Below are 23,941 nucleotides of genomic sequence, written 5' to 3'. Positions count from 1 at the left end.
TCGGTATACAGTATATGATGATTTCTAAAAACAGAAAAATAAAAATTCAAAATAAAAAAATAATAATAATGAAAAAATCTGCATGACTGAGAAAGCCTAAACGGACTCATCAGTGTGGAAGGTGAGCGCCAGGGGAACCAGGAGACCTTGTGGATGGGGGGGGGGGGGGGAATAAATCACCCTTGTGTCACTGCCTGATCTGGAGCACCTGCCAGATCTGCGGCAGCATGTATGCTAAGTTTCAGGTATGCAATGCATGCACCAACAGATTACAACCCATTTTCGGGGCATTTCGGTTTTGTGGAATTGACCTACGCCTGTGCGTTTTACCGGTTCTGCACAGACCAGGAGGCCTCTGCATCAAAGTATATTAGTAACGAATGCAAACTAAAGCCTATCTCCGCTTCCTTAAAAAAATAACCCACCAGGATACTCCGTACTAGTGCTACAGGGTGAAAACCACAGAGCATATTGAGTTATGACGACATTCAGATATAATGACAACATGGTCTTTGCTCTGCTTGTTAACTTCACTACTGCTGGGACGTGCGCCAAATACCCCTCCTTTGTCATCTGACACAAAGGACAACGTGTGTTTGTGTGAGTAACTGAATAATCGTCAGCCCGCCTAAGGTGAGAATGACTACTAGTAAAGGTTGTTCATGACGCCGTGCCTTCTCAGTATGACAGCGCAGCCTTGGTCCAATGCTGCGGGAGGCATGAGGGGAAACAGGCCAGCACGTTGCACAATGGTCAGAGATAACACGCTCATAGACCACACAAGCAACTGAACTATCGTGTCCTTGAAAAAGAGCACTTTGGAGAATTTCCAGGTAGTCTAGTCGGCGTGAATGTTAAAATACTGAGCTCTTACACCTATGAAATACTGAGCTACTAAGAAAAATTAATGATGTACATAAAAATAAAGTCTCACAGCCCAAGTAAGTCCCCTAAAGGCTGTAACCCAGGCACCCAACATGCTGCAGAAGATTGCAATAGTATAAAACTCTGGAAGCCGTATGCTGGTGGACAGCTGCCAGGCCTATCAGCTGCACATCCACATTTCCAGTTAAGTGCATCCACAAGCCCAGTTACATAACAGCCGATAATGCTGCAAACAAGTCAACAGTGGGAAACGGGACCCTGCTCTTTCAGTTGCCATGGAACAAGGGGTTGGTTCTATTTATACCCCAGGCAGTAGCAGTGAACCTTGCCTTAATATAGTCATGCAGGGGCCCAAAGGACAGCCCAGTAGCAGAAATGTCTTGAAGTGTTAACTGCATGACCCCGCTAACCACAACAGCATACAACTTTAATGAGAAGCAGGGCATCTGTTGACCAAACGGTTGCATTAAAGGCACCTGAGGAGCGTGCAAACTGCATCAGAACCTCCCACAACACAAGGGAACAAAGGCGTTATCTTGAAGGGAAGCAGGGATGACTCACCGCTTTGAGGATGCTCACGGCATCGGCACTCAGCCAGGACGCGTAGACGATCTCCTCGTTGAGAATCGACTCGAAGAGGTCATCTTCGTTCTCCGCCTCAAAGGGGGCGTGGCCGGAAAGCATCTCGTAAAGCAACACACCCAGCGCCCACCAATCCACTGACGGTCCGTACAGCATCTCCTGGAGGATCTGAGGAGGAGCAGGAGTGGAACGTGTTTAGCATAGGAGTCTGGAAGAGGATGCAAGATATGGTAAGAATATGGTAACTAGTGAGTCGGAGGATGTCTACCTCAGGAGCGATATAATCGGGGGTCCCACAGAAAGTTCCGGTGGCCATGCCGTCAAACATGCCCTCCTTACACATGCCAAAGTCGGCCAGCTTGCAGTGGCCATCCTGGTCCAACAGCACATTGTCCAACTTTAGGTCCCTAGAGCGCAAACCACACGGGCTAATTAGATCGGATGTCAGGGAAAGGATTACACAGATACAGCCAACAGAGAATTCCATGGGCTTATTAGTGCCTGGGTTGCCAGATCTTCCGGGTGAGTTCTGTCACACACATCCAACCCTCCTTTCAAAGCTCCTGATCGCTGCACTAACTGAGACAATAAAGACATACAATGCACACTGGCCCACTGGCGTTTCACAACCTGGTCCTCGGAAACCACCAGACCGTCCATGTGTATGCTCCCTCAGATATGTAGCCTGTCGGGCAGGTCTCCAAAGATCAGGTCGAGAAACACTGACCTAAAGGAACCCATGGTTCTGGAGCATCAGCAGAGCCCGGCAAAATAAGCTGGTAAAACCTAAACCTAAACTGGTAAAACCCACAGCGTCCATTCCAATTGAGTCACCAACTGCGTTAATCCAGCCAGCTTCAGATGAATACATGCGTTTCCATGAGATAGACCATCATTAAGTTGCCTTTATTGCTGCAACCTATAAATCCAAATCTTGTGTGTGGTTCCAAAAATACCTTAACCACCAATGCCAGTAAATAAGGCACATGCCGCCTCGATGGAGAGGTAGTCATTATAAATGTCATCCCTGCACTGGAAAATCTCAGGGTGCAAGACACCACACGCAGGAAACCGTCTGTGTATAATGACAGAATGCTTACTGTCAGGACAAGATAAATGCGGCTATTGTGAGTGGCAGTAATGTAGCGCTTTGCTCAAGCTGGCCACCTCGGAATGACTGACTAGCGGCCAGAACACTTGAAGACGGTCACAGACAGGACTGGCCACAGAACACCACAGCCTCCACTGACAGGGGCAGAATGACAGATGGGAAGCAGGAAAATGAGTCCTCACATTGTGTCACCAACAAAACAGGTCCAGAAGTGGGAGGTGGGGGCAGGGGGGGGGGGGGTGGCAGAAGCACATCAATATTTATCCACCAGGTAGGAGATAAATACAGTTCTCAGCTGGATTTAATGACGAATATTTAACAACAGTAGCCTGTGCCAGCAAACAGAAAAATCACCCATTTTTAGGCAGTGGCAGGCACACACACACACACACACACACACACACACACACACACACACACACACACACAGAGTAATGGAAAACTACAAGACGCAATTCCTCTTGCTGTGAGCAACAAAGTACTTCACACTAAATGAATCACCAGTGCACAGCACTACACACCAACACACGTAAACACAGCACAGCTTACTTCAGTCCGGATCACAAAGACACATACAAAGTACTAATATGCGATTAGAGAGACTTAATAGTAGAACTGATCACCCTAAGCCAGTATTTTCAAATCCAGTCAGTCATCGGGGACCCACAGTCGGTCCAGGTTTTTGCTCCCTCAAACCTCCCTGCCAGGCAGTCTGCGGGTCCCCGGGGACCACGACTGCGGAAACACTGTACCAAGCTGTGAAAGTCTCTGGATGGGGGAAGAGGGTGGCTGTGGTACACAGGTGCTGGCTGTAAGGGGAGACTGGGCTGGACAGGACAGAGGGCCTGCTGTCACTCTGCAGGCCCAGAGCCCAGCCGGCAGTTTGCTTTGGCAGTTCTGCAGTGTGGAACTACCCGTTCTTCACAGCCCCTTCCCGGCAGTACAGGACAACGGGAGAGGGCATCTGGGGTAAGAGCGGAGTGGGTGGGGTTGGAGACTAAGCTTCCCGGGAAAGGAGTGCCCTGTCCCAAGCTCACACCTCCTAAACCAGCCTCCTTTGACTCAAGACCCAGGCGTGGCACCTGACAGCCAGCAGCGGCCAATCACCTCGGCCGGGCTTCAGCCAGATGACGTGGTTCCCATGCAGACCACCTGCATGCAGACCCTCTGCAGCTGATACCTGTACGACGGGCTCGCTCTCTGAGGCTAAGGCCTGACAATAGGACCATTCTCTTTGCCCAATAGGAGATATGAGTATTATTCACCCGGCTGAATAACCCCCATAAACGACAATAACTGGTGTATTATTTATGGGAAAACATGCAGCGCACAAGCAAAGAACTGCCATATTGCAAAACTGCCATTTCAGACTCAATATTACAGTACCTGTGCATTTTTATTGCATGAATGCAGGATTAATAATAATACATTTATACAGCAGTCAAAGACCTCAAAGACGTTCATAATAACCCCATTGGAATATGGTTTGAAATACGAGTCAGAAAATGCAGCACGGCCTTTCAAGGAAATGAAAATCTGGCCGCAGGCTACGCTGCTTGGGATTCGTATACATAATTCTGTCATTTTTTCCTGGTCTGAATTTTGCTTTCTACTGCCTGTGGACTGAATTGGCCATCAGTAGAAAGCAGGGAGGGCCAACCCTGCTGTGGAACATGTTCAGACTCATTATCGTATGAGCATTTCTGGCTATAGGGGTGAGAAGACACACCAGAAAAGCGTCTAGTACAGTGGATGTGTGACAGCTGATGACAGAACAGTACCACCAGACCTGGCTGGGCACACAGTAGGTAAACTCCTCATCCATTTGCATTCAATTCACGCTTGACTAGGGGCCCTTGCCGTTATGACACTGTAGGCATCATAAGCAGCAAGATGAGCAGCTGGCTAAGGGGCATCTTACCTGGTGGGGTACGAGGCAGCTGCACGTAAAATTCAGAATTGAGACATTTGTATGATCGGTTTTCTCTTGGTTATTTCCACGTCACGTGAATGACATGTCACCATGTGGGTAAATTAACCTTGTCGGAGTGGGTGGGGGCAAGTGACCACTCAGAAGTGCGAGATGGGGAGGGGGCAGTGCTAGGGTGAGCTCAGGCCACCCCACAGGAAGGCCGAGGCAGGGGGAGCGAGGGAGTCTATCAAATAACGCACCCCAGCACACGTCTAACTTTGTACAGTACTAATGCAATTAATAAAATCAGTTATAAATGGTCATCTTTATTTGTATGACAGTCAATACAAATGGTGTGTTTTTTTGTTGTTGGGGAGGCAGGAGGTGGGAGATTTGAATGGGAATTTGGCGGGAATGGGGGGATTGCCCAGGACACCATACAAGCTAGAACCACCTCTATACAGATGTATTTTCAAACAATAATCATAACAAGACAAGACCATTTATATTGATATACTTGTATTGAAGCGTTGTATTGAAAGTGACACGGCTGCTTAATTTTACCCACGGAGCACAGATATAGGCGTCATCCTTTTTATTATAACCCGTCTTTATTTTGAGAGTTCTGTTTGGAATAAAAATTCTATATTGGAATACTTGTAGTTGTACATTCGCAAACAGGGAAGGAAGCCCTGTATTTGCATTTCATTTTGAAAGCAGTGTTTTTTTATTTTTTTTTATAAAGGGGTTTGTGGTGTCTGTTTACAAATGAACATTTCCCATTTCATAGAAAATACTGAGATATCTATCGTGCATTAGCTGCTGGTCAACCACAAGTCACAGCTTCCCTTGTCGCATGGAGCCAAAGCTGTTTAGAAATGTTCTGTCCAATCAGCATCTGCTCTACACACCAGTCCTCTTAGGCAGGGCTCCGTTTACTACTACACTCCAGTTCAGTGCTTCCCCGCTCGCTGAAACCAAGCAACTTTGCCCTAGTAGCTTAACAAATCGCTTCCTGTTTACTTTGTCATGTACTTCCTGTTAGCGAAAGCAGGACAGGAAGCTGACAGATCCTGATTGCGCAGATAAAGTAAAAATTTACGCATATCTGCCACTTCCTCCTGCAGTAAACTGCGTCAATGCACAAAGTCTGTCACGGTCATATTCATTTTCACACCAATATATCACCTCAAAATGAAGGCAGCACCACCATCAGAGTGCACCTATTTCAAGGACATCGGAGTTATTGAAGCTCTCCTTGAGGCTGGTACCAGCTCAGTGATGTCACAGAGATGATATTTTCCTATTCCAGCCCCATCTCCCAGCTCGGATACAGAACAAGGGGAATTTAAAACACTCCCTGCTCCATTGAATTAATGTCAGGCCCCAGAGAGGGAGAGCTGATGAGAGGATGCAGCCTCCTTTCAGACGGCACGCGTGTCACCTGGAACTCACCTGTAGATGATGCCCTTGCTGTGCAGGAACATGAGACCAGAGGTGATCTCGGCCGCATAGAAGCATGCTCGCGCCTCCTCAAACTTCCGTGACTTCTGGATGTGGAACATGAGGTCGCCCCCGTTGACGAACTCCATGACGAAGAAGAGACGTTCCTGAGATGCAAAAATGAAGAGTCTTGACACCATACCGAGGCAATGAGCGTTTGGTCTGAAACGATGCGGGCCACCAGGCAGGTTACAGCAGGCGTCGCCCACAGATTCCCAATAACCTCACCCACTTCGAAATCAATTGAGACAGATGTTACTGAGCACTTACGGGATTAAGTACTAAAGAAAAAAAGTAGCTGAAGATTAGACTGAACAGTAGCTCGGGGACAAGCGAGGAATGGAGTCTTCTAGAAGGTGACTGGGTAGTAGGGAAACCACCGACAACCGTGGAGGTCTTGGACTGACCGTTACGTTTGATAGCACGTGAAAGACGGACGTCCTGCAGAGTCCTTGGCAGCCAGACCCTATATCACCAGAGCCTTCATTACTGCTCCGTCAGGTGGAAATGAGACCTCCATGCAGCTTTTCTCAGGAAGCACGAGTATTACAGTGAAAATTACCACATCCAAGGGACTGGCAAACGCCTTCCAAGCAAGAAAGCTTACACAACTCATGATTCAGCCCTTATAACTTCATGATATCGACCCAGAAATTCCATATAGTGTCTTCCTGGTCCAGCTCGTTAACTACATTGTCCAGGCAGCCTGTTCCATTGTACCTCATCCAAGTGTCACATTTTGCTTACATGTATTTACTCTGCTTCTGGTTGGTTAGTGCAGTTCACAAAAAAAAAAAAAAAAACAGCATAACACAGGGCAGTAACCCAGTGTTTCTCAGCCTGGTGCTCGGGGGTCTCCAGACAGTAGACATTTTTGCTCCGAGAGGAGAAAACTTTATTTTACATTAATGAGACCAGTTACACCAAACAAATTCTGCATATGCATGGCGAATGAAGTTCATTCTGATTTTCAGCCCAGAGAGACACAGGGAGTTAGTGGCTGGGAGAGAGACAGAGATAGTGGCACAAAGATCCTAGTTGGGAGATGTTTGTTCAGTCTCCTCTAACCCAATCACGGGCCACAGTGAAAGCCACAGTGTGACTCCTGTTGCCTCGCAGGCACCTTGACTATTTTAGTTCTCCCCAAAGCCAGGGCAGCTCCTGTCTGTCAGCCACAGAAGCAGATTACACCTAACCTTCACTTTTGTTACTGAGGGAAAGTGTGTGTGCAATTAGCGTGTGACTAACTCTGACACTTCACTGGCTTGCCCCTAGACCTGCTAACCAGCTATGACTGCTACCACCTTGTGGTGATTACTGGCAGTGTACACTCAAATTAATTTTTATAATGCTTCTGAGAAGCCATTTTAGAGTGAAGAGATTTTGGTGGGTTGTGGTGAACCAAGCCAGCTACTCGGCACTATACCCTTTAAATAGTGCAGAAAGTTACGTTTAGTGTTCATGTTCACTGCCACACGGCTGGATGGTGCCACTCAGAATACATTGTGTGATGTGTGAACATGTGTGACGTTCTGGAAGTATAATATCATTATAGCCAGCTGCAGACGTCCCTCACCGGTGTCTGGAAGCAGCAGTATAGCTGCGTCAGGAAGGGGTGGCTATGGGCGAGAGACAGCACCCTCTTCTCAGTCATGGTGCACTCGACGTCGTCATCCTGCAGGATGATATCCTTCTTCAGCACCTTCACCGCAAACACACGATCCCTGTCGTTCATCCGTGCCAACATCACCTGGTGAGGGGAGAAAGTGACAACATACGCCAAAGTCACGTCAACAAGCCACAATAAATTGCAGTTTCTAACCTAATAGTTTATACATTAACATCAACATTAACATTCATTAACATTTACTGCTTGTAGGCACGGCTGCCCTGTTCCACACTAGTGTGGCCAAATGAAGCTTCATGAACCATTTGCTATATTTTCGGACGCCACTAGATGGTGCTCTCTTTTAAACATGCCCCAATGCAAGCCAAGAGCACCATCTAGTGCAGTGGTTCTCGACCATTTTTACCATGCCAGCTTAGTCATCAAGTACATAGTCCATATCAAGTACACGTTTAAAATGATGTCTTGATCAAGCATGCAGTGCACCAAGCACTTTATGCCAATCAATGCCTATCACACAAATTTGATTGGATGTGCGAGTAAATTTTAAATTAAGTATCTTTGGTATGACTTCTTGGATTCGCTGAGCGTTCACTAGTTTTGTACCAAGCATTTGCAGGCCAAAGACGTGTTTGATTAGGTTAATTTGAGGATTGGGGCTGGGAAATCTGATCGTGGATCAGCATAAGAGCGTCGCATAAGTCACGACCCATGGGAGAACCGCTGATCTAGTGGGGTCAAAAATGACATCAAAATGTTCCCGAATCCTCTTTCTGCCATCACTGGCGCAGACCGTCCGCACTTCCCATGAAGCCGGCCGGCCTCAGCTCACCTTCCCAAAGCTGCCCTTGCCCAGCACCTGCAGGAACGTGAAGTCCGAGATGCCCCGTCGCCGGCTCTGCTGCCCCGGAACGCCCATTTGGCTCTCGCTCCGTATGCTGATGCTCCGCTGGCGCTCCTCACTCAGTGAGGACTGGGCCGGAACACAAACATTCAGACATGGTGCCAAACTTCCTCTCGCTTTTCAGTCAACAGCAGTCAACACTCAAGACAAACTGCGGTTTACAAAACATCATATCTGATATATTTGGTGACATTTTACTTATTGAAGGGGAGAAACCTATAAAAATTCTATGGTGGTTTGATGGCTTAACTGATACACTGCCACCTGCTGGTGAGCACTGTTAACTACATAAACGGATGCTGAGCATGTCTGGGCCCTTACGACCGTTAAGGTCACTGTATACTTCAGATGAAACTGACGTTTCATCATACGAGTCATAATCACCGTGGCACCGTCTATATCAAGCTTTTTCTATTTCTTCTGATCCCAACTATTGTCCACGATTGACTGACACAATGTGACACCACAGGGTTGGTCATCAGGATTAATTATGCAATTACTGCCATGCTTTACACTGAATCCCACTTTAAATGCTGTAATTAATATGTATTTTGGTTAATAGTAAATGTCGTAACTGACATCATCCGCCAGCATAGCAAACTGTCGTAAATTGTTTTGGAATTTCTCTGTTTTCTTGGTTCCCCTATCTGTGCTGTTGCTTGTATTAAACCAATAATGGATGTTCATAACGAGCAACTTCTTTCATGTCCTTCTTAAAAACGACTCATGCACTGCTCACGGTTTTAATGGAAAACATTCTGCGCCCTCTAGGACCGTGGAATGACACAGAAGGAACAAGGGTGGCCGCATCATTTGACGCACGAGCGATTGTTCTCGGCGATGCGTCCCATTCCATTTAGTCCCGACGTCGTCTGAAGTACATGGCCACCGTTAGAGCGCGTGTGTGTGTCGCCTGAGGGTCGTTACCAGGGAGTTGCGCTTGGAAAGGCCTCCTGCCTGCAGGCCCATCTCTGACAGCCGGTTGGCCAGTTCCACGCTGTTCACGCCACAGCTGGGAGCCACGTTTCCTTTACAGCGGATGTGGACATTCATCTTGCAGACTGGAGTGTGACACAGGCACGTGCACAGACACAGACACGCAGACGCAGACACGCAGACGCAGACACGCAGACGCAGACACGCAGACGCAGACACGCAGAAACAGGTGTTAGATTTCCAGCTGAACAAACCGATACTAAATGACTACACTCTTCACCATGATCCCTCTTGGTGTCCATCATCTGCAATGGTACTGGCACCCCCCCCCCCCCCGGCCTTACGATGACTGGGAAAGACTTCAGCCCCCCCACTGACCTCAACCAGGATCAGAGGTCAGAAAAAGATAGAGTCCACCATATCAGTTTATCACTCATACTAATACATTGAATATAAATTACCCTTGTGAGCAAAGGGGGGCGATATTTCTAATTTATTATAGTAATAACATAACCATAACAGCTTACTTAAGACCGATCAGATAGATGAGAGAGATGCAATAGGAGGATTGATGGGAAGATAAATAAAATGTTCCCGAAGGAACTTGGGGAGAGACGAGTATATCTGTAGTATACTAATCTTGTATTCTATTTGTGCTACGTGTAGGCGGGGGGGGGTCTTACTCTTGCAGTGCAGGCCCTGCTTCATAATGCCCCACAGCAGCGAGCCACAGTGGTCACAGAAGGTGGGAACCTTGTAGTTGTGGATGTTGAACTTGTGAGGGACGTTGATACTGAAGCCCTGGTTTGTGGTCTGCGAAGAGAAGCAGCTCATCAAATGGAAGCTACCGATTGGGTCTCTCAGTTAAACTGGCCCAGGCCACTCCCACTGCATCTCAAACCCTTCACCGCTGAGATTTTTCTGAACCTTTGCAGTACCAGATATAACCACACGGGGGCAATAAAGTACTGCTGACTCATCGAAACGTAGACCAAGCTGGACTTCTCTTTCTCAGTTTCGAAACTTAATGGGGCCACATCAATAATGTTTGCGTTTCTTTAATTAGAGTTCAGATGTAGCTGGACAGAGCACCGTACGCCTGCCCTCTCTTACTTGGAGCTTGTTATACAGTCGGGCTGAATGTGACACACTGTGTCTCAGCCCAAGGTCAAACTCGCGACGGGTTTCCTGTGACCCCCATTATCGAGGGCTGACTGCCTCTTTTCTCCGTCTCAGCTGCGACCGAGCTTCTTGATCGGGGGCCTTGGTTACTACAGAACTGGGAACATTAAGCTAAGCAACTAGATTGGACCACCTGAATGAATTCAAAGGAGTTCTACAGATACATAAATCTATACAGAAACACCGTATTCACTTAGAAAAACCTCCATCTTTTCAGCTGACTAATTAAAAGCAAAAGCTATTTAGCACCTACAATCCTAGCAGCATGAAGACGCCCATTTCATACAAATGTGGATCATTACTATAAATCAATTGGTCCATACAGATGTAGATTACAGGGCCAATAATCGCAGGATGACTAAGACTTGATCTGAATTAGGTGAAGCTGTATAAACAGGTAAAGATGTTTCTCTGGCAGAAATTGACTGAGCAGCTAATAAAACGATCCTAAATGTTTGAGCACTCGTCAGCGTCCTGTGCAGGACATGGTCAGACTCTTTGGCTGAGCGTTCTTCCTCCAGTCACGCTAGCTTGGGTCTCTGTCCGGAAACCTCTCTGCATGGTGCTGATGGGAAATCCCCTGTCGCTGTGGGCAGTATTATAGCAAGACTGACCCAAACCCATGCAGAGCAATGCTTTCAGGGACGGTGCAAGACGCTGTAACATTTCGGGAAAAGGTTCTCAGAGCTGCCGCTCAAGCCTGACCACACGACAAGGACAGCCCTGGGGACAAGCGCAGCCCTCGGCCATCACACTCACCTCCTCCTTAGCTGGCTTCTTCATTCGAGGGCAGGAGTTCACCACCAGCTGGTGACACCTCTTATGTACCACACATGTGCACACTGCAGGGACATGGGGAGAAGATGCGGGGTGTTACAACAGGAAAAAATAAAAAAGTGTGTATGTGTGTGGGGGGGAGGAGGAAGACCAGGAAGGTGTGATGCATCTGTGGTGGGCTACCAGGAAGGCAAGGCTGATACAGCACATGAGAGAGAGAGAGAGAGTGAGAGAGAGGGAGAAGCGAAACAAGAGTGTGTGAGAGAGAGAGAGAGAGAGAGAGAGAAAGGGAGACATAACCACTCCACTAAGAAGATCAGAGTGCTGTTCGGCACGACTACAATCTACAGTCAACAGTCACAAGCAGCTCTGTATGCATTACACAAAGACACACAAAGGTAGGTGTGTAAATATGCAAGACATGCACCGTACAGTAAAGATGTTTACAAAGTGTGGACTGACTCACCTTGGCACTGGTAGCCCTGCTTCCCAAACACACCCCTGTAGCACAAAAGCAAATGCAGACACATTAACAGCTTAAACTAATACACTGGTCACTAAATGAAGGCTTTTTAGTACGCGGGAAGATCAAAACAGCCCTTTCTCTGCAACATTCTGTAAATGTTCTGTAAACGTCTGCAATCCGTAAATCCTTAAACAATGCATAAGAATGTAATGCAAATGTGGATTTCTGCGTGCTAGCGTGGCAGTTTGTCTGCGGAAATGGATGCATTTCAGGTGGACGTCTTCCATCAGAATGGGGGGGGCGCGGCTTTCCCAATCGCAGACATTCTCACCAGATGAATTCCTTGCAGTGGCAGCAGAAGGTTGGCTGTCGCAGGAACGTGGACATGAATTTGTGGCCGTTGACCTGGTGGATGCGTCGACGCACCGCCCCCTGCCGCTTCCTGGTGAACTGCCGGTAGGACTTCTCGGGTCCCGTCGCATCGTCTGCATGGGCGAAGAGACTCATCATAACTCAGAGGATAAATGAGCACGCTGCTGGTCGCAAGCAAAATGCGCTGTAGGGGACAGAGCACTTCACACTCAAGAAACAACGATCAGAATAGGAAAGGCTCACTGGCGTTCCAATGCAGCACCAATATCATACCCCCCCGCCCTCAAGAACACCAGAAAGAGGGTCCATGCTGGACCAGGATCAGGAACATACTGTCCTGTGTCACCGTGAGCAGGAGGCAAACAGAGAAGCTGCAGGCCAAAGACGTGTTGGTTTTCAACCAGTTCTTATCCTAATGGCGAGTCACCAGATCTGAAAGGTCAGATATAAGACCAGGAACCCATTGACAGGTAGGTCAGCATCTCAAAACCCTGGAGAGTGACAGTCACCAACAGGCAGCCTGTGGAAAGGCTAGGGAGGGCCTTGGTGACCAGATATCAAACTGCCATGACAAACGCCAAGGCAACACAGAAATGGTCTGAAGAGCAAGAACTGGAGAGTTTTGGCAGCTGGGCATCAACATGAACCAGCAGGCTGTTGGCATCTTCATTTAACAGCTCAAATTTTGGAACCTGAAACTTCACCTTCATGAGTTAGCATCTGAAATGACACGCGGAGTATTACGTGACATCGGGTCTGTAACTTTAAAAGTGCAGGCCTGTCGTAAAAAGTCCAAAAAAAGGCCGCAGGCATGGAGGAAGAGACCAGGGATGCACACACTTGCTGACCTGGTGTGACTCACACAAGGGGGCTTAAGCACGTGACCGTCATTTCATTACCATTTCAGCAGGACCCAGACAACCAACCAAAAAAAGAGAGAGAGACAGGCAATTTCCCTACTGGACCCTGCCAGTTCTGCGCAAAAACAGGGCTCTGGGTGGCACTGATGGAGCAATAATTACCCATCCATTAAAGCCCCCACACTCAACCCCCTAGCTTTACCCAGAGCCCCCTCTCCCAGGTGGAGGTTGATGTGAATATTCCTTACCATCGATGAAGGAGCCCGTGAGAGTGATGACGATGTATACTTTGCCCTCCGGCTCTAGGTCAACCTGAGGAAATACAGGAGAGAGAGTGTTACTATTAAGGTAACAGCTAACGGCTAACATCATAGGTAACATATCAGCTAGAAAGGGTCAGCGGTCAGGGTAGATCATGTGACTCCTCACAAACACATACGCCACTGTGGTCGGGGTCAGCCACAATCTGGACCGTGTTGCATGGAAACGATGATGGCAGGACTGCCCACGCGCACACAGACCTTCTGCGCCATCAATAACTATAAAATTCTCCAGCAGACAACCATGCAGACTGTCAGCTAATTAAACAAATGCAAAGTGTACAGAGAAAGGGCTAATGCCTGCGAGGCTAAACGGCTATCGCGGCGAGAGGGCATACAGCAGCAGCAGCAGCAGAATGTTCGGCTAACGAACTAAGCGCGACACCGTATTCATTAGTCAATGGGGGAGGGGGATCCAGCTCTGGGGCTGTAGCAGAAGGGGAGGCATGCCCAGACGGGTGCAGAAGTGCCACTCTGCCTCATCTCACAGCTTAGCGGGTGCCCCCCAGGCAGGTGGATCATTTCAGGTCTGACAGTCAAGAATGGGGGTTAGCCAGAGGCGGCCATGTTCGGTGCGGCCTCCACGTTCAGGCTTTGTGTGAACTTGCCTCACGCTCATGTATTCAGATCCTGGAGGCCAGCCGACCAGAGAAGGCAGCAAGGGGAAAACACAGCTCAGGGTTCTCACAAAAGCAGTCCTTCTCAAACCGGTCCTCGGGGACCCCCCCCCCTGCCCGACAATTCAGCGGACTGTCTGTCAGGGAGCAAAAACGTGGAACGCCTGCGGGTCCCCGAAGACTGGATCGAGACATGCTGCACAAAGGACACGGGTACTGAAGGACATTTAACCACACAATCAGAGAGCGGCGATCCGGTAAACAACTGCTGGGGGGGGGGGGGGGGGGGGGGGGGGGCGGAGCCAAAACCAGTTCATCCAGAAAGTAGCGGAGCCTGGATGTCAACGCGAGACAGACCTTCCATTTGCCCGTAGAAAAACAGACTCGGAGATCCATGCACACCAATGCACGGAGGGAAAGGCCTTGCATGCTTTGTACAGTGTGAGAGCAGCAACGCGGGGGCACTTTCTGCACGGGTTTGTGGGGGAAGGTGGGAAAAACAGCCCCCGATCTAACAGGGCAGCATTAGCGCTGCGTAGTCAGATGGAGCGAGTCTCAGAGAGACCACAGAATTAGCACTGGGGCGGAGTGGGCGGTGCTGACACCACTGCGGGTGTAGACGGGGTGAGGTCTGCACGCTCTTACTGACATCTGCACGTCTATGAATGTGCAACTGATAGCAGCAAGAAGTAAGATGCCTGGAACCCCGGCACTGTGACAAGGGGAAGTGAGGCAAGTCAGGAGAGTCGCTGCTCCTCTACCCATTGGCCTGCGGCCACCTGCTATGGACTTGGGTTTGAACCTAGCAGGGTACCAGGTACCATGACAGCTGGAAAGTCCCATGACCTCAGAGAGCGATGCCACTGGAAAGTTTGACTGCCGCCCCGTCTGGCCTGTGGTTACAGCGATCTGTAAAGCCCACAGTGGGAGCACAGCTACAAGAACAAAGAGATAACCCTCCATGCGCTGCCTCCGGTATTCGCACTAGAACCTGGGTGGGCGTGTCTCTGAAGGGCAAAAGTTACTGCTGGAGCATGAGAGAGAGAGAAGCTATGCCGACGATCAAAAGTGGGCCGTGGCGGGGAGCTGCATTAAAACTGCAGGACGTGAGCGCAGATTGCAGACCCTGCTAATATTGCAGCCTGTGGTCCATTCAGAAAGGCAGCAGAGCTCGGGGGCTTCGGGAAAATTCTAGAAACAGACCACAAGTCTTGATAAGACTCTCCAGTTGGCACGTTGAACCATTTTAAGGTTTAAATGAAACACGTACGCATGCTCCTCTTCAGCACGGCTGGACAGGCTGTCAGGCAAACTGGCCATTTTCCCAGAGCGCCAAAGGGTATGCGGCAGAATTTGTCATGCCCCCTCCCCCCAGTAATATTTCGTAGTTTGAACCCCAAAGTCCAGGGGCATTTCTTAATTGCAGTGTAGCCCTGCTCATCACAAAAATATTGACTCTCTCTCTATGCTTGTCAATCCTTTATTAATGACATATCGTTACATCCCAAATTAAATTACTACAGTCCACGGTCAATTGTTATTCTATAGTTATACAGACCCCCCCCCCAGAAAAAAAACTATACACCTCCTCTTAAGCATCATGACATTCCCCCTCACAGATGCCCTGAAATAATCCCTGCCGTTTCCCTGCTGATTATACTGTAAATACAGTCAGACGTGCCTCCATAAAGCAAATGCCAGGTAGATGCAGTCCATACCATCTCAGCACTTGTCAGCCTCACAGACATACTGCAGATCTGGCTCATGTTAACACAATATATAGCTCATCGCTCACAACTCGGGCAGTGGAGCAAGTGTAGTTGGAGCCCTAGATTTAGCTAAAGCCAACAAGCGGTGAGAAATTCCCAGTTAGTTATCAGAAACTGGATGGATAAGTTAGCACAGAGCACTGGGGTCGCGCAGAGCAGACGGACGCCATTTTATCGTAAGGCACAGAAGCGCGATACACGCAATTCGAAGACGCTGGTTTGCCTGACTGCATGTCTTCGGACTGCCGGGAGACACCGGAGTACCCAGAAGAAAGCTTTGTAAATATCGGGAGAAAGCATCAAACGTATAGAAGGGCAGTGAGATTTCACTTCCCATCCCTGAAAGGACCCCAACACCACCTGAGCCAAGATGGCCACCCCCAGACAGATCAATAATTCATACTGCCATTATACTTTCATTTACAAAACATGAAAGCACCAAATGATACGAGTTAAACAACTGTACAGGCCTGGCAGCAGGAAGGACATGATGGAAGGGTGACAGACTGAGATAATGGGGGGGGGGGGGTTATGAGGCATGTTTGGAGGCCCCCCCGGCGGTTCCCAGTCACCAAGGAAGATCCAGCAACAGCGTGTTGGGACCCGCACGCTCCATTCGAAAAAATAAAATAATTTACGAGCTGGAAAAGGTACAGACTGGGCGCAGCGTAAAGCGACACACACTACGAAAATACGTGCAGGATGACCTCGTGCTTTAAAGTGCCGGAACTCCCACCGCCACAACCTCACGTGAGAGAAACACCACACTAACATTAAGTAACGTAGTGCCTAATAAAGGCTGAAGTCAGGTAAGGAGCATTCGCTTTAAGGTCATCGATCCGGTTATCTGGAGAGCGCAGTTAGTCCAGGAACGACACTGGCCTGCTGAAACCGGCCAATCAGAGAGGGGACTGAGCCGAGCCCTATTTTTCAGGACCTGCTACCTAGAGATGGGTTATACAGAGCTGACAGACAAACAAACATCACACCTACGAAGCTGAATAAAACGCACAACAGTGGCCCGTTCTCACTTAGACGCTCACTGGAGCGGTTCATCTTTTTAAATATTTAACTGGTAGCTTTTTGTGGGGCGGGGGAGGGGGGAAGTGAAAGTCAGTGTCAGTACTGAACGTGTTCGCCAAAACAGTCCTGCAGAGTGTGAAGATTGATCTGCCTGAAAACGCAGCTGTGACCCAGCTAGGGTGGGGGTTGTTCTGCTTCCTCACCCCCCAGCCCCGGCAGACAGCAGCACTCAGACCAAGTTAAAACGCCCACCTACAGGCAAACCATCATTCTAACAGAGTCCAGGAGTCCTGCACCTATAGAGTGTGTAAAAGGAACTGTACGTCACCCCCACACAGACCAGCAGCCGCCACACCCAGGGAAGAGGACGACCTCAAGCTCAGACAGCACGTCCAATCATACAGCCAGCCCAAATATGGAGTGACCCCTGTTTTTTTTTTTTTTTAACACTAAAGTATCATCTGCAGACCATAGCAAAGGGTGCAAGCAAGACTGGGTATGGATACCAGTCTGTCTGCCCAAAAGTCGCCGTTTCAGAATGGGCCTGCAACCCTCACACCACTTTTACCTGTTAGCGGGCCCATTACGCAACTCAGATTAGCATGCCAGGCCTCCCACTCAGGCATGCAATTACAGCTGCTGCAGCCCCCTTGCAGGCAGGGCGGGGGCTGGCCGTCCACATCACAGTCTCATGCAAGGCAGCCTGCAAAGCAGCAATATCTACACTGCAAAGGGGTTATTGGGGGAGGGGTAACCATCACCAAGTGCAATTAAAGGTCATTGGCCTAAATCGCATGCTCCAAGCCCTGGCGAGGCCTGCATTACGGTCCAGTAGGGTGCCACCGAAAGCTAGATAAGTAGTGATCTGGACACCCCCAGCACGCGGCTTCTTTCAAACAATCTGACGGCTTCAGCGAGAACCGGTTGTGTATCTAACACGTAATTGCCGCGTTCCGCTGTGCTCTAGCCTATTGTCGTCGTACAGCTGCCGATTTCCGTTACCTTTCACCTAACAATCATCTTCAAGTAAAAAGCTCAGAGAATGATTTTGCCACTCCATGGACCTTTCAGGAATGTGTATTAGGTGCAAACAATTGACACCTGCGGGGCTACAGGACTCAAAAGGCAATGCAGCTCATTCCCCACCGAGCTGTTTAGGTCAGACAGGTTTTAGACAAGAAGGACAGAAAATCTCAAACTGAAACTCACTGCAAAAACATCCATGAACAGGGTTCGCATCCCTCAGGGGACACCCGCCCTCATGCAAGAAATCTTACAGTAATTTTATATTATTCCATTATAAACCTAAAATAAGCTACATTAAACGCCTTAGGGTAGTTTGCATACCCTACAGGCTATTTACAAGGTAATAAAACTGGTACATACACATAAATGAGTGCGCAGACCTTTCTAGAACTGAAAACCTCCGGCCAGCTGACCAAAGTTGACAACCCTGCATTACAAAAAGACACGTCCAGTCTCGATACTCACCCATCCTTCGAAAGTGTCCTCCATGTTCGAAGTTTTGATCAAGTCCTCGAACTGGATGGTGCAGTTGGCCACAAAATCGTCGTAGCCGATCGGCGCATCGTGGAAGACGGCCAGTTCCAGCTTCCTGCCGTCGCTCACGTTCAGGCTGAACTCCTCGTTGTAAGTCGGCGTGTTGGTCTTCTGCTTAGTGTGCGTCTGTCCGATTTTAAACTCGTCCACCTTGACAACGATGTAGGGATCCAGAGAGGATGACGTCTTGTTGAATATAACAGAATGGCGTAGAGAAAAGGTGGTCGGCTTCAGGTCCACCGCCTCCCCGATCCTCAACTTCAGGTACCCGTTGAACTTCATCTTGGTTTCCCAATGAACTCAAGTCGACACAGCGTGATCTAAAACATTAACGCGTGCGATTGTGCATAACGACAAACGACAATCCCAGGATTACGAGCAAACAAGCAAAAAAAATAAATAAACACGACTCTCACATCGCCCTTTACTGATTGTAATGCATCCGCAGCGCTGCTGCCTGCCCGGCGGTGAGACCCCGCTGCGGGATGCCTGACCTGCCCCACACGGCGATTTAGCCCAGATCAAGTCCTCGCCGAGACCCAGCTGCTGGGGAGATGAACTTCGACGAAGGAATGGCTGCTCAGCTCCGCGAAGGGGAAGTAAATCTGCATGAGTTCAGCGTAGGCAGACAGTGGTCTTCACACTCAGCTTCGGTTTGACACGTCCGTCGGTGCATTAAGCTCGCAAAGCTGCCCCGCTTCCTGAAACACCAGCTTTCTGCTTGTTTCTAATGGTGCAAAAATGATCTGGAGGCAGGCTCTGAAACTGTAGTTCTCCTAGCCCTACCTGCGCTGCGTGTAAACCGCCTGTGAAGGTGTTGAGGGACTGCAGGTTCCAAGCTGCACCTCGGCGCGCGGGTTTGACAGCTTCGGTGCAGGTGCGATCGGACCGGTTCATCACGTAACTCTTATCGCTTTTATCTGCTAAGGAATTTCTACAGTGATAGTGATAAGACTGAAAAACTCACAATGTTTGAAATAAAACATGCACAGCGCTAAACAAGATATCACCCTCATCGTATTGAAACTTCTTGCCTTGCGCTTGATTGGTCTTTAAAACGTGTTTTATAGGAGTATTACACACGAAATTCACTAGATATGTACTTGAATCTATACACTAGATGTGTACTTGAAGCTAAGGAGAGTTCCTGCACGTGCATTTGGAGATTTAAATAACGAATGTGAAATATTGTCACCATGTCCAACATTTAAAAACTCAAGTAATCAAAATGAATTCGTGTTACAAGGTGATATTTGCTATATTTGACTTTTCTTTCATACCTGTATACATTTACCTCACCTGTGTGACAGCACCACCAGAAAAGCGATAAAGGGCGCCATCTGGTGTTGAGAGTTCACGACGGCATGGCCATGTAAGTTCACGTCCGTGTTATACGGCGGCAGGTCATTCATACTATGTATGTGCGACTGCAAAAAGCTCATACAGGGTTTGTGTCTCTGAACGCGAAGTGATTTTCACCTCCTGACTTCTCTGCATCTCCGAGGTCACATACCGTGGTCAGGGCTGAAATTGTGTGCCTGCCGCCCCCCTTCTGCCAGCTTCTCTCACCCTAGCTGGTTAAACCAGCCCTGATTTGGGTAGAAATGAAACTGAAATGAAAATGAAGTGTCTGGGTTGGGGTGAGAGGAGGAGGGGGGGGAGGTCGTGGCACAACTCTGTCACCAGTTATGGGTCCCTCCAGACTGGGCTGAGGCTGCCTGTGTGTTCAAGGACAGAAAAGACACAGATGGAAGCTCAGGCTGCTGCCAGCTATGGGGGGCGGGCGGGGGGGGGGGTGACTCAGCACTGACACTTTTTACCTTTCTGACCTCTGGTAACAGCTCAGGACTCTCTACATACACACAACAAGATTCAGGTAGAGCTTCTACCCAAATGCCATAAGACTGTCTAACAGACACTAATCTGCAGTATTAATACTAAGCTGTGATCTGCAGTTAGTTTCCTGATTTTTGTCCTGATCTGTCCCATGTTTATCACTTGGCTCCATTGCTTTTTATTATTATTTAGTGTTAATTCTGTAATCCTACTGTAACATCTCTGCATTCGACCCACTGCACCTCATTATATTGCTACCTTGTTCTGCCGCGTATCACTTTACTACATGGTGAGTGTTATAGGCTCCAAGACGTTTTATGTTGTTTGATATCTTGTAGCAGTGAGTGTTATGCATTTAGTTTTTTTATTGTATTGCAACATCACACTGCTTTAATTGTCTGTGGAGACGGTATTCAAGCAAGAATTTCAATGCATTTTATGGTAACTTGGCCATTACGCCTACAGGAACTTTTATGACATCACATTCTAAATCCATAGACATTGACATGGAGTTGGTCCCCCCCTTTGCAGCTATAACAGCCACCACTCTTCTGGGAAGGCTTCCCACAAAACCAGCTCAATATGGTGCCTTCGGATTTAGAATGGAGTGTCGTAAAAGCTCCTGTGGGTGTGATGACCAAGTGTCCCAAAACATTTCTCCATATAGTGCATGACAATGGAACTTTGAATTCAGAATCTTTTTACAGGAGGAGGGGCTGACTGCAGTTACATTTCTGGTTGGAATTGTCCTCCACTCATGGGGCCATCTTGAGGTTGACCTCGTTCAACCTTCTAATTAGTTTCAAAGGTGCCCTTCTGTATTAAACCTGAATGTTTGCTGAATACTGTAATGTCCTGTTATTTTCAGCGTCAGTGCTAGTCACCCCATTAGGTCAGCGTTTCTCAGCCCAGCCATCGGGGAACCCCAGATGGGCTACGCGTTTGCTTCCGCCCAGCTTCCTCACAGACAGTGCACGTTTTTGCTCCCTCTCATGTAGGGAGCTGGGAAGGAGCAAAAACATGGACCATCTGGGGGTTCCTGAAGACTGGGTTTACAAACACCGCATTAGGTAACAAGGGGCCACATAGGGCACCAACTTGGCACCATGTGTGGTCTTGGCGAGGCTTAGGCCTCGCATGGGCATTGAGCGACACTGCAAAGCGGATCTCAATATTGGTGGATGTCAGATCTGGTGGGTAGCGTGGTTGACGGCTTTGCGTGAACCCAGCCCTGATTCCATCGATGCAAACCCCTCTATGAAAGCATTTCATACATCCTGATCATGGCGAAAACTTACTTAACACACGAGCAGAGTGACCCTGATTCATTTCCACTGCTGAACCATGAGGATCTGCAACAACCTAGGAGACCGGGGGGGGCAGTATCCAAAATACACATGGTGCTGAAGATGTGGACATGATTTATACTAAGTGCCTCCATCGCCTTTGAAAGGCAACCTGGACTGGAGTGTTCTCAGGACACAGGTCTCAGGGGCCTCGTAAACTCAGTGGAGCCTAATAGAGGCCCAGAAGCCCCTCCCTCTCTCCCCGCAACGCCCAGACGCCAGCCCTGGCAGAGTACTCAATCTCCACCATGCCAGGATCAAAGAGTCACCGTGATGGGAGTGAGCTCTGACCTCTAACACCCCCTAGAGCTCTAGCATTGCAGCTGCTTCTGATAAAGAGATCTGATCTTGAGAGGAGAGCCTGCTCCAGGTCCGCAGACTGAGTCAGCCTCGCAGGAAGGTCATATTTTAGTCTAGGCCTTTAACTACGACACCCTGACATGTGTCGGCTCTGTAACTCTGACCATTAGGGGACGTTCAGTTCATGCATAGGATCTCTGGTCTGTACTGAACTCCAGGCTTAACCTCTGTCTAGACAAGTGTTTTGTGATTCCAGTAGCAGTGATTAATAATCAAAATGTACTGTACTGTGTGTAAAGTCCGTGCGAACCGATACAGGATTAGCGGCTGGAACACGGAGGTAGATGGACGCTTGCAGTTCACAATTTGGTCAATAGAGGGCAGAAAAACACCGCACCTATCTATCTATCTATCCTGCTGCTGTAAGATTAATTTAACAAATGGCAGAAGCGAATAGCATTACAGGGAAATTACTCTCAGGTAATTTGCTCGCCTGCCGTCATTCTGACACTCTTTCTCATCGTCAGTTTTACAGTTCATTCTTTGCTCAATTTAAAATGTTTCATTGGCACAAACAAAAAATGAAGCTAAAGGCTGCTCACTTTTCGTATCTGTCTAATACACACACAGCTGATATGCTGGCGGAGCTGGGGCTGAAACCAAAACTGGTTGCAACCTCAGGACAGGAAATGCTGCTGCACCTATACCCCTGACCTAAAAGCTGCAGCCAGGCGATCCAGTGAAGCTGAAAACCGTAAACTGCTCAGCAAAGACACACAGGACAGTAATATGAATGAACCTCTGTATTTGGTACATGCCTGTAATACACCCCTCCTTCTAATCCCTGCAGATGTCAAGCTGGGGTTAGGGACTGCAGAGGCCCCCTGCCAATCATGCCCCCCATTTGCCTCCCCCACCCTGCCCTTCCCCAATTTTGGTGGGGTTGTTTTCTTTGGGATCACAGACACTGTTTAGCAGAACCCGTAGCTGGTATTTTACGATGGTAGTCTCGTTACCCAGTACTACTGCTGCCTTTAGTCTCGTTACCCAGTTCTACTGCTGCTTTTACCATTCTGAGGAATTTCTACACCCTTTCACACACTCACACAGTCGGGGGAGGGGGGTGTTGGAGCTTAGTGAAGCTAAGATGGAGATAAAGATCTAGGAGGGGAAAACAAAAAATATGATAAGCTCTCACACTGTGTCTGTGTGTCGGGGTGGGGGGATGTAGTGATCTTGTTATGGTTGTGTGGTATAGTAGGGACTGGGGGGTCGGGTTGCAAGGGCTGGGGATTGAGGGCTACATAACGACCACTGAAGAACAAAAGAACGTAGACCTTTCAGATGGAAGTGACAGAGATTTGCAAAGAAGGAGAACTGCTGTAAACGTACCTGTGGGCCCAGGAGGGAGACTCTGGGTGAGGATCCAAGCAGGAGTTTTCTTCATACCCACCCTGCAAAGTTGCCTGGGCCCTTTTGTAGCTGCACCCTGGGTGTCCGGGAATCATTGCCATCTGCCGTCTCTCAGGTCCTGCTTCCTACTGCGGCCAGATCGGGCAGCTGCATCCTGGCCCAGACCTCTCTTCTGGAACTTGTCCAGGTCCCACAGCTCGTGAACCTCCATTGTGGGCCCGGACTCTGTAAGGGGGGGGGGGGGGGGCAGCCGGTTGTAGGAACTGGCGGTTTCGGCGAGCCTTCACACCCCATGAACTTTCTGTCGCACGCAGGATGCTGGGCGAGAGCAGTGCATACAGTGCCATGTGGTGGAAATGAGCAGGAAATCGTGAGCAGTGCATACAGTGCCATGTGGTGGAAATGAGCAGGAAATCGTGAGCAGTGCATACAGTGCCATGTGGTGGAAATGAGCAGGAAATCGTGAGCAGTGCATACAGTGCCATGTGGTGGAAATGAGCAGGAAATCGTGCGCAGTGCATACAGTGCCATGTGGTGGAAATGAGCAGGAAATCGTGAGCAGTGCATACAGTGCCATGTGACTATCATGTCTGTTTCTTGGAAAGGAGATAGGTGACAGGAACATGCATGCACACATTTC

General features: G+C 48.7%; 1 protein-coding gene and 1 long non-coding RNA gene across 3 annotated transcripts in view; one reads left to right on the top strand and one right to left on the bottom strand.

The window, feature by feature from the left end:
• Positions 1-19,246, bottom strand: part of prkcha (protein kinase C, eta, a) — a 21,383-nt gene extending 2,137 nt beyond the window's left edge. The window contains exons 1-13 of one of the 2 annotated variants that reach the window (XM_048975444.1): positions 18,823-19,246; positions 18,338-18,726; positions 13,366-13,429; positions 12,217-12,370; positions 11,886-11,920; positions 11,402-11,484; positions 10,144-10,273; positions 9,452-9,585; positions 8,453-8,593; positions 7,570-7,743; positions 5,946-6,100; positions 1,736-1,874; positions 1,447-1,635 (exon numbers count right to left, since the gene is read on the bottom strand). In XM_048975444.1, coding sequence (XP_048831401.1) covers positions 1,447-1,635; positions 1,736-1,874; positions 5,946-6,100; positions 7,570-7,743; positions 8,453-8,593; positions 9,452-9,585; positions 10,144-10,273; positions 11,402-11,484; positions 11,886-11,920; positions 12,217-12,370; positions 13,366-13,429; positions 18,338-18,688 — 1,749 coding nt within the window. In that variant the 5' untranslated portion in view covers positions 18,689-18,726; positions 18,823-19,246. The remainder of the gene's footprint in view (positions 1-1,446; positions 1,636-1,735; positions 1,875-5,945; positions 6,101-7,569; positions 7,744-8,452; positions 8,594-9,451; positions 9,586-10,143; positions 10,274-11,401; positions 11,485-11,885; positions 11,921-12,216; positions 12,371-13,365; positions 13,430-18,337; positions 18,727-18,822) is intronic. The other variant, XM_048975445.1, reaches the window with a different exon arrangement.
• Positions 9,497-9,804, top strand: LOC125708000 (uncharacterized). Its single transcript, XR_007382401.1, has 2 exons — positions 9,497-9,605; positions 9,648-9,804. It is a non-coding gene; the product is annotated as an uncharacterized LOC125708000 (long non-coding RNA).
• Positions 19,247-23,941: the final 4,695 nt, after the last annotated feature.

The sequence above is a fragment of the Brienomyrus brachyistius genome, chromosome 14 (genome assembly GCF_023856365.1).
Source record: "Brienomyrus brachyistius isolate T26 chromosome 14, BBRACH_0.4, whole genome shotgun sequence".
Lineage (NCBI taxonomy): Eukaryota > Metazoa > Chordata > Actinopteri > Osteoglossiformes > Mormyridae > Brienomyrus > Brienomyrus brachyistius.
The sequence above is the reverse complement of the archived record's forward strand: the minus strand, read 5'-3'. Positions and strand labels throughout refer to the sequence as shown.